This window comes from Polyodon spathula, chromosome 44, assembly GCF_017654505.1.
Source record: "Polyodon spathula isolate WHYD16114869_AA chromosome 44, ASM1765450v1, whole genome shotgun sequence".
Lineage (NCBI taxonomy): Eukaryota > Metazoa > Chordata > Actinopteri > Acipenseriformes > Polyodontidae > Polyodon > Polyodon spathula.
This window is the reverse complement of record NC_054577.1, coordinates 3,368,575-3,382,118: the sequence shown is the minus strand read 5'-3', so window position 1 is coordinate 3,382,118 and position 13,544 is coordinate 3,368,575. Positions and strand designations below refer to the sequence as shown.

Genomic DNA, 13,544 nt, shown 5'->3' with positions numbered 1-13,544 from the left:
TTTTCCCCCCAGCCACTAGATGAATTCTCCTGTCTGTTTCCTCCCTTCCCAGGTCGAGAGGCACATGTGTGACGGTGACATCATCATCTTCAACAGACAGCCCACACTGCACAAGATGTCTATGATGGGACACAGGGTTCGGATCCTGCCGTGGTCGACGTTCCGGCTCAATCTGAGGTACGCAGCGCCCCCCCCCCCCCCCCCCCCCCCCACCCCATCCGTTTCTGTAGAACCCCTTGAGGTTTAGACGTTTTGAACGCTTTGTCGTTTGACGCACCACGGCGATGTTAGAAGTGTATCGCCTGCTGTTAGGGTCCAATAGGGAGGTGATTTAATCTGTACAAAAACACACGCTATCAATCCTATTTAAACATGTTTGATTTTAAAAAAGCATTTTTAAGTCTAAATGGTATTTAATAAATTTCTCTCTACTAAAATTCGTCATGCCTCCCTCCCCAGCGTGACGACCCCCTACAACGCGGATTTCGACGGGGACGAGATGAACCTGCACCTGCCCCAGTCCCTGGAGACCCGCGCGGAGATCCAGGAGCTGGCCATGGTGCCCAGGATGATCGTCACGCCCCAGTCCAACCGTCCCGTCATGGGCATCGTGCAGGACACCCTGACCGCCGTGCGCAAGTTTACTAAGAGGGACGTCTTTCTGGAGCGGGTGAGAGGGGCACGGCGGGGAAGGATCGCAGGGTTAGAAACGCACATCACCCCCTGCTCCCGGTCCTGGTGTTTGAGAACCACCCTGGCTGTAAATACACAGCTCTGGCCAAAAGTTTAGCCTTGCCTAGAATTTAAGGATTGATGTAACGTTTTAAAAAAAAAAAAAAAAAACTAAACTATGAGCTTAACTTAGGTATTTTATTTTATCACGTAATCCCAAGAAACTACAAAAATTATCTTGCAACCAGTCATCTAGGAGCCGTAATAGTAGTACAGTAGTATTTCATGCAAGATTTCGAAATATAATTTAAGTTTGACAGCAGGATGGGGAAGGATCAGAGATTCTGACCGCTTGTGGTTCTCTCTCGCAGGGGGAGGTGATGAATCTTCTCATGTTCCTCTCCACCTGGGACGGGAAGGTTCCTCAGCCAGCCATCCTGAAGCCGCGGCCGCTGTGGACCGGGAAGCAGGTCTTCACCCTCATCATTCCAGGACACATCAACGCCATCCGTACCCACAGCACCCACCCCGACGACGAGGACAGCGGCCCCTACAAGCACATCTCCCCCGGAGACACCAAGGTGAGCCAGATCACCATCAAGCTGTAGCCTCACAGCATAACCCCGAGACCCCCCCAAGCAGACGTAGTTCTTAGCTGGACACACAGCCGATCATAGCAATGTGCTCAATTGGTCTTGGAGAATGGCTGGTGTGTGTTGCTCTCCTCACTGTCTCTCTCTCTCTCTCTCCCCTGCTCTCTTGCAATCTTTCTCTCCAGGTGATCGTGGAGAACGGTGAGCTGATAATGGGCATCTTGTGTAAGAAGTCTCTGGGCACCTCGGCCGGCTCTCTGGTGCATCTCTCCTACCTAGAGATGGGACACGACACCACCAGGCTGTTCTACAGCAACATCCAGACTGTCATCAACAACTGGCTGCTCATCGAGGGTGAGTCCGGCCGGGCAGAGCCTTGGAAGGGAAGGGATGAGCCTGTCCCAGTTAAAAGTTCGATTGGAGAGAGAAACGTTTTGAAACTACAGCATTATACGGAATTGCTTTTTTTAAAAATGTTTAACACCATTTTCCCTGTGTGTGAGCCGACGAGGATCATCTATTGTAATGTACAGCTACAGGTGAAATTACACCAGGAATAAACCCAGCTGGACAGAACCGGGCAAGGTGTTGGGGTACAGTGTATCATGATCTGGTGATCAACACAGACTGCAGATGTGTGTCTGCATGTGTTTAAAATCCCACACTTTCTAGAAGTGACTCCTATAGCGGGGTACCCCAGGACCAGGATGTGAGTCCTTTTGCTTTTAAAGCGGGGTTGTGAAACGCCAGTCCTTGAGGGACACGGTCTTCTGGTTTTCATTCCAGCTATTGCTCTAAATGAGCGTAATAAGTTTAATTTTACAAAGTCTATTTCACAGTGTATTTTTAAAGTGATTTTTTTGAAGGTACGCAAGCTACAAAACCGAGACCTGGAGAGAATAGTTAAACCTGTCAGATTTTTAATCAATAAATTAGACTAAGTAACTTGGTCGGGTGGAAGGAAAGCTGTGGAGTGTGAGACGCCCCTGGGTTAGAGGGATGAGTGACGGGAGCCTCTCTGTTCTGTCCCTCAGGTCACTCTATCGGTATTGGAGACTCCATTGCTGATGCCAAGACCTACCTGGATATCCAGAGCACCATCAAGAAAGCCAAGCAGGATGTGATAGAGGTGAGTGTCTGGCTGCAGCTCCTACGTGACAAGTAACCCTTTCCCTACAGGCAGGCGTACAGGACTGAGGGCAGACGGCTGACACGTTTGATCGCTGCTTGGTCGGGTTGTACAGTGGGTAGTGGGGGTGGGCAGGCCCAGAAAGATGGGCCGATTTGTAAAAACTTCCGAGCTATTTTTGCTTGTTTGCACAGATGTCCTAGAGCAGGGATGATCAGCCCTGGTCTGGGAGAGAGAGAGAGCCCACAATCCTGCAGGTCTTTCTGGTTGTCAAGTCTCCAGGATCAGGGTTGGTCATCGCTGATCTAGAGGTGCTAGGTGTCAGCTTGCTGTGCGATGCTGTAGTTGTAACCCTCTCCACCCCCCCTCCCCCTCTGCCGGCAGGTCATAGAGAAGGCTCATAATAATGAGCTGGAGCCCACGCCTGGAAACACACTGAGGCAGACCTTCGAGAACCAGGTGAACAGGATCCTGAACGACGCCCGTGACAAGACTGGCTCCTCTGCACAGAAATCCCTGTCCGAGTACAACAACTTCAAATCCATGGTGGTGGCCGGGTCCAAGGGTTCCAAGATTAACATCTCCCAGGTGAGAGAGAGAGAGAAAAAGAAAAAGAAAGAGAAGCAGGGTTAGAAACTGATGCCAACGCTGCTGCTGCACCCAGTCATGGGGCTTGGAACTGTTTTAGAAAAATGTTATATTCTGTATTTTTGAACCTGTAACTTCATTGCTTGGTTATTTTAAAATCAAGTTAACGTGTTTAGCTGTCTTGAATTTTAGCGAAGTGTATTTAGAAATGAAATTACTGCAGCAGATTTGTAACCTTGTAACTAAACAATGCTGCTGTAGCTCCTAGCTGACCCGGGGTCTGCAGGCAACTGTTTGACCCCCGCTCCCCTCCCCTCTCCCCAGGTCATCGCCGTGGTGGGGCAGCAGAACGTGGAGGGGAAGCGCATCCCGTTCGGCTTCAAGCACCGCACCCTGCCGCACTTCATAAAGGACGACTACGGGCCGGAGAGCCGCGGCTTCGTGGAGAACTCGTACCTCGCCGGCCTCACCCCCACAGAGTTCTTCTTCCATGCCATGGGAGGGAGAGAGGGGCTGATCGACACCGCCGTCAAGACTGCAGAGACAGGTGAGCGGGGGGGGGGGGGGGGGGGGAAGGGGGAAGAGAGCTGCAGAGTCGCTCCCAATAGGACCACGTTTGTTTGACATCCGAAGAGGCACACGCTCAGGCCTGCTGCAATGACCCTCTCCTGCCCCCTGCAGGCTACATCCAGCGGCGGCTGATCAAATCCATGGAGTCTGTGATGGTGAAGTACGACGCGACTGTGCGCAACTCCATCAACCAGGTGGTGCAGCTGCGCTACGGGGAGGACGGGCTGGCGGGAGAGTCCGTAGAGTTCCAGAACCTGGCCACCCTCAAGCCCTCGCACAAGGCCTTCGAGAAGAAGTGAGAACCGACCCGTCTGTGCGCTCGCCGCCGCGGTTTTACCCACACAGAGATTGCGGCTTGCGAATAGCGACAGTTCTGTACCAATGTTATACAGTAGCGTAGCTGTTTTTAAACTAGGGAGACTGGGTTAGTCCTGCAGTGCAGTAAATACTCTGTAAGTAAGGGATATAGATGTCAGTTTTTTTTCTAATTTCTGTGGCCTGAAGTGTAGCACCAGTGAGAATTTTAGGATTGAGACAAAGACAACTAATGTATATGTTTTCAGATCTTTAACATTGTGTAATCAAACTACAAAATTGTATCGCAGAAGTCTATACCGGAAACAATAATGGGTCTCTTGCTCTTTTATTCTGTCTTGCTCTTTCTCCTTATTTTCTGTCTTTCCTCCTCCCTCCCCAGGTTCAAGTTCGACTACACCAACGACCGTGCTCTGCGGCGCATCCTGCAGGAGGAGGTGGTGAAGGACGTGATGACCAACGCCCTCGTGCAGGGCACCCTGGAGAAGGAGTTTGAGCAGATGAAGGAGGACAGAGACATCCTCAGAGCCATCTTCCCAACGGGGGACAGCAAGGTGAGAGAGAGGAGCTGCACTCCAGTGAGGAGGCTGTGTGATCCAGTGGTTAGACCGGGGCTTTATAATGAAATGCTATTGACCCTGAGCAAGTCACTGAACCTCCTTGTGCTCCGTCCTTCGGACGAGACTTAAAACAAACGAGGTCCTATTGGAAGAGACTCCGCAGCAGCAGCAGCAGTTGTTGATGATGTAGAGTTCACCGCCCTAGTCTCCAAGTTGCTTTGTATAAAAGCATCTGATAAATGACTAATAATATTAAACCCTTGGCTTTCTCTCATCTACAGCTATGAACAAAAGTTTTTGCATCACCCTTTTGTATAGAATTCACTAATTTTGCTTCATAAGTCGAATTCTGCTGAAGTTACATTAACATATTGAATTACAGGCCGCTTTGAAGTTTCCCATATACTTAATGGAAAAACTGACAATTCTGACAATTTTTTACATTAAATGCTTGTGTGTATATATAGTCTCTCTTAGTTCTAGGTGTTGCCATAGCTGTGTGTGTGTTCTATGGAGAGGTTAATTCCTGTTTTGTCCACCAGGTGGTGCTGCCGTGCAACATCGCCAGGATGATCTGGAATGCACAGAAGATCTTCCGCATCAACACCAGAACCCCGACCGACCTGAACCCACTCAGAGTGGTGGAAGGTAGGTCTCCTCTCTCTGTCTGTATTTGTACCCATCTTCAGTTCTTAGTTATTTAGGAAACAGTTAATGTGTAGGTTGGGGTACATTTTTTTTAGAATTGTAATTGGTGCAGAATAATTGACGGTGGTCTGCCTCCAGCCTTGAAACGTTCCCTCTGTCTCCCCAGGTGTGAAGGAGCTCAGTAAGAAGCTGGTGATCGTGAACGGGGACGACCCCCTGAGCAGACAGGCTCAGCAGAACGCCACACTGCTCTTCAACATCCACCTGCGTTCCACGCTGTGCAGCCGCCGCATGACTGAGGAATTCCGGCTCAGCACGGAGGCCTACGACTGGCTCCTGGGCGAGATCGAGGCCAAGTTCAACCAGTCTATCGTGAGTCCTCCTCTCTGAGCCACAGCAATCGCTGTTTCAGAGACGCCCTTTATCCAGGGCGATCTCGCAGTTGCCAAAATATCACGTTGCAGAGAAGAGCAGTTATAAAATACATTAAAATCGCTAGCAAGGACATATTTAAATAAGAGAAAATAGTCAATACGTTTTGAGTTTGAGCAGTTAAACTGAAGTATTTGGTTGTAAGAGTACAATAAATGGATGAACGCATGACTGGTTACATTTTTAGTTGAACACTCTGGTCTCTTTTTTGGTTCTCTCTTGCCACTTGCTCACTCAGTCTGATAAATTGCAGTCTTTAGAAAACAAACTTCTGCCAAACGTTTTCACTCCCTTCCAGTGTCTCTCCTCTCTGGTCTTTCCTTCCTGGAGACAGTGCCCCCCTCCCTTCCGATTTCAGGCCTGTCCTGTAGAGCTCTCTGCCCTGCAGATATGCTCTCCTCGCTAACCCTCTCTCTTGCTCTCCTCTCCCCCTTCCTCTCTTTGCAAACCCTCTCTGTCCTCTCTCTCTCTCTCTCTCCTCGTTAACTGTCTCTCCTCAGGCTCACCCCGGTGAGATGGTGGGCGCTCTGGCCGCTCAGTCTCTCGGAGAGCCCGCCACTCAGATGACTCTGAACACCTTCCACTACGCCGGCGTGTCGGCCAAGAACGTGACCCTGGGTGTGCCGCGTCTCAAGGAGCTGATCAACATCTCCAAGCGGCCCAAGACCCCCTCGCTGACCGTCTTCCTGCTGGGGCAGGCAGCGCGAGACGCTGAGAGGGCCAAGGTGGGGCTTTTTCCTTTGCTGTTTTTGGTCAACTGTTTTTTGGAACAGATGGAATTTTAGAATTGAATTGATCTTGGGATTGATTTTTTTCAAATTAGATTTGACCCCAAACCCTGAATGCAATCCAGAGTATCTGCACTTCTAAAGTGGTGTTGATTGGAATGGGGGGGGGGGTGGAACCAGATGCATCCAATCTAAGTAGACCAGCAGTTTGGTGGCTAGTGCCCTCGTTTAAACCCTCTCCTCCTCCCTCTTTCCTCCCCTCTCCCCAGGATATCTTGTGCCGGCTGGAGCACACGACCCTGAGGAAGGTGACGGCGAACACGGCCATCTACTATGACCCGAACCCCCAGAACACAGTGGTGACGGAGGACCAGGAGTGGGTGAATGTGTATTACGAGATGCCGGACTTCGACGTGACCCGCATCTCGCCCTGGCTGCTGCGCATCGAGCTGGACCGCAAGCACATGACCGACCGCAAGCTCACCATGGAGCAGATCGCAGAGAGCAGATCAGCAAGGTGAGACACTGCGCCTACACTGTGGAGCGCACTGAGACGCACCGTGCAATCTGCTATCGTGTTTCAAAATACGGCTGAACGACTAAACCAAATGGAATCAATTCTAATTGAAAGACCTAGTCCATGTTTGTCATTGAGAAACACTTGAATGTAACTCAGTTTAGATCTATTGCATGTGATTGTTATAGAAAGTTAGTTTCCAGGTTTTAATACTGCTTTTTAAATATGTTTGAACATGAAAAACACACCTGGATTGCATCAAACACTTTACCATCCCAGGATAACCTTGGATAGGTGGGCGGGGGGCAGTGTTTCAGAAATGGTGCAAAATTGAATTCGTGGGTGCAAACCGTTCTAGAGTAAGTAAATCGCTGGGATCCTCTTTAAAACCCAACTTGACAAGGTTCTAAGATTAATCTGTTGCTAGGAACCGGATGGGTTAAAGGCCTCTGGGCACCTTGCTTGGTTATTAAACCTAATTTCTTTCTTTCTAGGTGTACATGCACTTGCCCCAGACTGACAACAAGAAGAAGATCATCATTACAGAGGAAGGGGAGTTCAAAGCTCTGCAGGAGTGGATTCTGGAGACGGACGGCGTGGGATTGATGAGGGTGCTGAGCGAGAAGGACGTGGACCCCGTGAGGACCACCTCCAACGACATCGTGGAGATCTTCACTGTGAGTCCCGCTGCCAGCAACAGGACGGGGAAGCAGCTTACACTGCATAGATCCCAGGACATAACTGAACAGTTTGACTCCAGCGTGATGTCCAAGCAAATTAAAAATCTCACTAGATGATAAAATAAATGTAGTGGGGGTTTATGTAGCTTTCAATTCATTGCACGCGCTGCCCCATTTCGTGGTTATGTATGTAATTAGGCAAATTTGATTGCAAACGGGGATATCTGTTGGGTTTTGTAGGACTGCCTTCAGAGAATGTTACTGGTTAAAATCCTGTCAGTCAATAAGGGAAGCTGCTGGTTGGTTAATGACAGGAGAGAAGGTGGACCAGGAGTGCAATCCTGACCAAGCACGGCTTAAACTGCTCTCTTTTGGAAAGTATTGGGTGTTACCGGCAGGTATTCAATCAGTCCCTCTGTTTTGAATGTTGTTTCAGGTGCTGGGGATCGAGGCTGTGCGGAAGGCCCTGGAGCGCGAGCTCTACCACGTCATCTCCTTCGACGGCTCCTATGTCAATTACCGCCACTTGGCGCTGCTGTGCGACACCATGACCTGCCGCGGCCACTTGATGGCGATCACGCGCCACGGCGTGAACCGACAGGACACGGGGCCTCTCATGAAGTGCTCCTTCGAGGAAACGGTGAGGCTAGGGGGTGTCTGAGAACATCATGCTGGGGCAGCTGGCTCCAGCCGGGACGGGCTGCTTCGATCTGCTGCTGGACGCGGAGAAGTGCAAATACGGCATGGAGATCCCTACCAACATCCCTGGCATCAGCGTGGCAGGACGTGAGTGTGACCACAGAGCCGTGCCATGGGAATCGTGCGTTCCCACAGTCCTGGCACAAACGAACATGCGTTTCTTCTATTTATGAATTGGCTGAGAAACAAGTGTAGTTTGTAACACAGGAGGCAGTGTGGCCCGGTGGTTAAAGTCCAGGGCTTTGTGATGGAGGTCCACTGCGAAAGGCGCTAAATAAAAATACGTATTAAAAAAATACAGCAATTATTGGGTTACATTTTTATTCTTGTCCATATCCTTAAATTCTCAATTGTACTGTTTTTTTTATAGCGCCTTTCATACCACAGTGAGACTGAAAGGGGGAAGCTTGCTAATGATATTGAAAGAGACTAATTTTTTTTTTGACAGTATCAAACCAGATTTAACTTGCAAGTTTAAAAGGCATTTTATTGTAGATCTGTCCACCACACTTCAGTGCATCGCTTTCGTTAACTGTGTACATCTCCTCGATTCCTGTTTCGCAGTATCTCGTGTGTATTCTTACATTGTGGTTTTATTTTTTCAGTTTCATAAAGGTGTAGTTAAAGATTTGTAAATTGTAGCGTGGCATTGTGTTTCCTGAAGCTCTGTTGTAGATTTCAGTGCAATATTCCTTTACGATCTTTTGAAGACTTTCACACTGGGTGGTTACCCACCTCCCTCTGTTGGTGTGTGTCCCCTGTCCTCATGGTGTCTCTCTTGTCCTGCAGCCTCGGGTATGTTCTTTGGCTCTGCTCCCAGTCCGATGGGGGGAATGTCCCCAGCGATGACACCCTGGAACCAGGGAGCCACGCCAGCGTATGGAGCCTGGTCTCCCAGCATCGGTGAGTCTAATAATCCAAACATTAAAAGCACAAGTAATATATTAAGCAGTATATTGAAATCACTGTAGTATTTCATGTTAGATTTTGAAGCGTCACCTTTTTCACTTTGTGAAACATCAGGGGGGGGGTAGGGGGGGGGGTGGGGTGTATGACATGCTCTTGACGAGAAGCTGACGGTGTGTAACTCTGTTACAATACTTGGAGGTTTTATTCGATATATGAAAGCTAGGAGATCCAACTACGGATGCAAAACCCAATGGGCAGCTGTGCATTACACTTTTGAAATAAACAGAAAAAATTAACGCTCTCCTCGTCAGGGAGGTGTGGTCGTCACGTTACTTGGGATCACTACCCGACCTAGGAGGGGAGTCGCGAGCGCCGGCTGCGGTCACCGGACAGTCAGGGCCGATGAGTGGGTTCCACCACTAGGGCGGTGTGGGGAAGGCGCCCCAAGGGTCCAGGACGGGTCGTGGATGTAGGGGAGGGCACATTTCAGAAGAGGACCGAAGTGTGACGTTGTCCGTGTTGCGTGGGTCGGCAGGTAGAGGAAGTTGGGAAGAGTACATGGATAGGACGAATGCTAACTTCCTTCCAATCAAAGATGAAGTAGAGGTTTAATGCACAGTGTGGTCACAACAACAGCCTGGCCAGGTAGTACAGTATTTTGTGGACAGGCTAGAGCCATCATGATTATGGTTTTATAAGGATAGTTACAGGGCTGGGAATAAGACTGCTGTTGCACAACGGTTTTGCCAGTTTCAGGCTTTGCTGATCTGGGTTAAGTCAGAGTGCCAGGCTGTGTGTAATGATCTGGAGAGACTCTGACATGCTGGATAACCCCAGCCTTGATCCACACCAGCGGTGTTCTGTTACCTACTGTTCTCTGTTAAATGCTGGCGGACGCACCCCGTTGACAGATGAACACTCCACGTCCAGAATTGGCTGCTTGGAGACTCTTCACTCCTGAAAACTAGATGTGACCAATTAATTATCTCTGCTACTGGACTTAAAAAAATAAATAAATAAATCAGGTTCTGAACCTTTAGCATCAAAAACCATTTTTTCAGCATTTTACCCAAGCCAGACTGTTGCATTTGATTTATTCTAGTAAGTGAAATGCATTTTTTTTTACCTCCAGGTGGCGCTATGTCTCCCAGCTACTCCCCCACCTCCCCAGCCTATGAGCCACGCTCTCCAGGGGGCTACACCCCCCAGAGCCCTGGCTACTCCCCCACTTCCCCTTCCTACTCCCCCACCTCCCCTTCTTACTCCCCGACCAGCCCCAACTATAGCCCCACCTCTCCCTCCTACTCACCCACCTCTCCATCCTACTCCCCTACCTCCCCCTCCTACTCGCCCACATCTCCCAGCTACTCTCCGACTTCTCCCTCCTACTCTCCCACCTCTCCTTCCTACTCCCCGACCTCCCCTTCTTACTCTCCCACCTCGCCCTCTTACTCTCCCACCAGCCCCTCTTACTCTCCTACATCTCCCTCTTACTCACCCACCTCTCCTTCCTACTCCCCTACCAGCCCCTCTTACAGCCCCACCTCGCCCTCGTACTCTCCAACCTCTCCTAGCTACAGCCCCACCTCCCCCTGGCTGAGGGGGTCCCCCACCAGCCCCAACTACACCCCCACCAGTCCCTCTGGTACTCGCCCAATGAGCCCCTCTTACTCCCCACCTCTGTGGGGCTACACCCCGACTTCTCCCAACTACAGCCCTACCTCCCCTTGGGGGTGGGGGTCCCCCAGGTACAGCCCCACCTCGCCTTCCTACTCTCCTTCCAGTCCTCGTTACACCCCCCAGTCCCCGACCTACACCCCCAGCTCTCCCAGTTACAGCCCCAGCTCTCCCAGTTACTCCCCAACCAGCCCCAAGTACACCCCCACCAGCCCTTCCTACAGCCCCAGCTCCCCAGAATACACCCCCACCTCCCCCAAATACTCTCCCACCTCCCCAAAATACTCTCCCACTTCTCCCAAATACTCCCCGACCTCTCCTACTTACTCACCGACAACTCCCAAATACAGCCCCACAAGCCCGACCTACTCTCCCGCTTCCCCGGGCTACACCCCTACCTCCCCAAAATACTCCCCCACGTCCCCTACCTACTCCCCAACGTCTCCCAAATACTCCCCAACGTCCCCCACTTACTCCCCAACCAGTCCCAAGGGCTCCACCTACTCCCCCACCTCCCCAGGCTACTCCCCCACCTCTCCCACCTACAGCCTCACCAGCCCGGCCATCAGCCCGGACGACAGCGATGAAGAGAACTAGATCTGGGGGAGGATTTGGAGAGCGCCTCCTGTGGACGGAGGCTGACACTGCATTCATTTTTTTTTCTCAATTCTCACCAGCTGTCTATTTTTTTCAACTTCTAGAGCAATCTAGTGAACCATTTTTTGTGATTGACAGAAAAACAGGGAGGGTGGGGATAAGGAAATTGGACCCCTGTTTTTATTTTAAAGGGGGGGGGGGCGCAGGCAGGCAGACAGGCAGATTAATTACCGGCTCATCTGGAGCCACTGCCTTTCTGTTCTCATGAGACTTGAATGACTGGTAATTCTCATCTTTCTGTTGGCTGCAAAGCGACAGCATGAATTGATTTCTTAAGGCAAGGCCAGGTAACTAACTTTCCTTTTTCTCTTTCTCAAATGGAGCTAATATTCTAAAATTCCTTAAATGGAAGCATCTCGCTATGGAAATTACCCAAACCTCAGGTGTGGAATCCGTCTGTCCCCACACTTTGGAATCTCCTCCTAGGTACAGACTATTACCAAGTGCTCTCTTGGGCTAGAATAGACGTTCTGTTTTCACGAGTGAAACGTCTTGGCCGAAGACCTGTCGAACGCCCCAATCCTCTCTATGTGTTGCTGTGTGTTCTGTAACAGGGGTCCTAGCAGGTCCTGGAGAGCCACAACACCTGCAGGTAACATTAGTGTTGACCAATCAAAATAATTAGTTCGATATTTAATTGAAATCTGGTGGAACGGAAACCAGAAGTCTCCTGCAGCGGAATCCGGGGTCTGCCACCTGTTTTTATATTGTCAAAGGATCGTTAGTCTTCAGGAACGTCAGAAGCCAGTCTAATCGCTGCCTTTTTTCTGGGAGATTAATAGAAGTACCTTCAGTTTTCTGTAATTTAAAAAGACTTCTGCGTTTTTACATTTGGATCAAGGTTGAATTATATAGAAAGATGATGCTTAAGCACATAAACTTCTGATCCCACAACAGCCTCCCTGGGTAGAAACACAAATGTTCATTAAAGCCTTTTTTTTTTAAGATTTATTTTTCTAATTTTGGCGCAAGGCCAGACTCTCTCTCCGCTACTGGAACACACAAACGAGATTAACGTTCTGAGCACTTGATGCAACACAGCATTGCTGTGAAACCTTTTTGGTTTGTGTTTTTATTAAATAATAATAAAATAACATTACAGCGCAAATCTGTCCGCCGTACAAATCTGTAGAAACGATCACCTGATTCTCTGCAAAATAATATATATCCCTTGCCTTCTAAGGGAGTCTCTTGTCAACAAAATTGCATGACTCAGCCAGCCAGTTAGAAACCTGGTTTTGTAATTTGGCACGTGGCTCAGACACGCCCTCTCTCTGTACAATTGTGAATAGATTATTTTTTTTCAATTCCTGGGTTGCTTTTTTGGTTTTGCAAGGATATTTGTTGTATAGTTTTTGTAAGGCACAAATAAAAATTAAATAAAACCAGTTCTGTTTTTGTGTGCAATTTTTTTTTTCTTGGTTTCCCCACCCCCCCTATTATAAATAACTATAAAACTTAGTTTTGGTCTAATGTACACACTGGCAATCTAGTGTTCGGGCCGTTGGGAGGTTATCCCTTTTTAAAATAAAAACCGGACAGTACTTGTGACATGCTGAACTGTATTAAAAGATCTGACAGTCTTCCCTTTATCAAGAAGCCTTCAGTACAGAACGGGTTAATTTTGATATAAAAAGGTGGTTTCTTTATTTAGCAGCGGGTGTGGTTTTCAGTTGACCGATTGCAGTCTGCTCTCAGTTGACACTTTTGGTCTGTAGGCGCGTGTGTGGACAAATCTAGTGCCTCGCTCCAAATGCAATGGCTAGATCCCTCCAATTTGTCTTGTTAGGCAGAGTTTAAGAGAATTTGGGTGCGTGAAAATGGCTGAAGCCGGGAGTACCAAGTTTGGAAGCCCGTGTGATGTGTTTTGCAAGTAGCTTGCTAGTTACCTGCCCTGCCTTGAGAGGAAAAAAAAAACTGAATATATTATATAATGCATTAATAAATCTTTTATAATAACTTTTGAGGGAGGGGGGAGTTTTCTTGCAAAGCTGGCACTTGGAATAAGTGCCAGCACCATTATGTATAGAAATGTTTTTTTGTTTGGTCACTGTGCAAGTAATTTAATAATAAATGCTTTGAATATGTTGTGTTTAAAACTTGGAATAAGCAGTGTGTATGCAATGCTTGTTTTACTTCTGTGTCCATATACACCCAAGTACCTTCAGCG

The 13,544-nt window shown here is 48.9% G+C and overlaps 1 protein-coding gene across 1 annotated transcript; it reads left to right on the top strand.

Moving 5' to 3' along the window:
* The first annotated feature begins 7 nt into the window (after window positions 1–7).
* LOC121305686 (DNA-directed RNA polymerase II subunit RPB1-like) lies at window positions 8–11,409 on the top strand. Its single transcript, XM_041237378.1, is given in 19 exon segments — window positions 8–177; window positions 460–670; window positions 1,044–1,253; window positions 1,451–1,619; window positions 2,300–2,394; window positions 2,779–2,982; window positions 3,307–3,529; window positions 3,664–3,847; window positions 4,250–4,421; window positions 4,970–5,075; window positions 5,242–5,447; window positions 6,008–6,232; window positions 6,505–6,735; window positions 6,738–6,752; window positions 7,247–7,429; window positions 7,869–8,080; window positions 8,082–8,218; window positions 8,921–9,101; window positions 10,138–11,409. Coding segments are annotated over 19 exon segments (4,299 nt in total). The 5' UTR covers window positions 8–19; the 3' UTR covers window positions 11,315–11,409.
* Window positions 11,410–13,544: the final 2,135 nt, after the last annotated feature.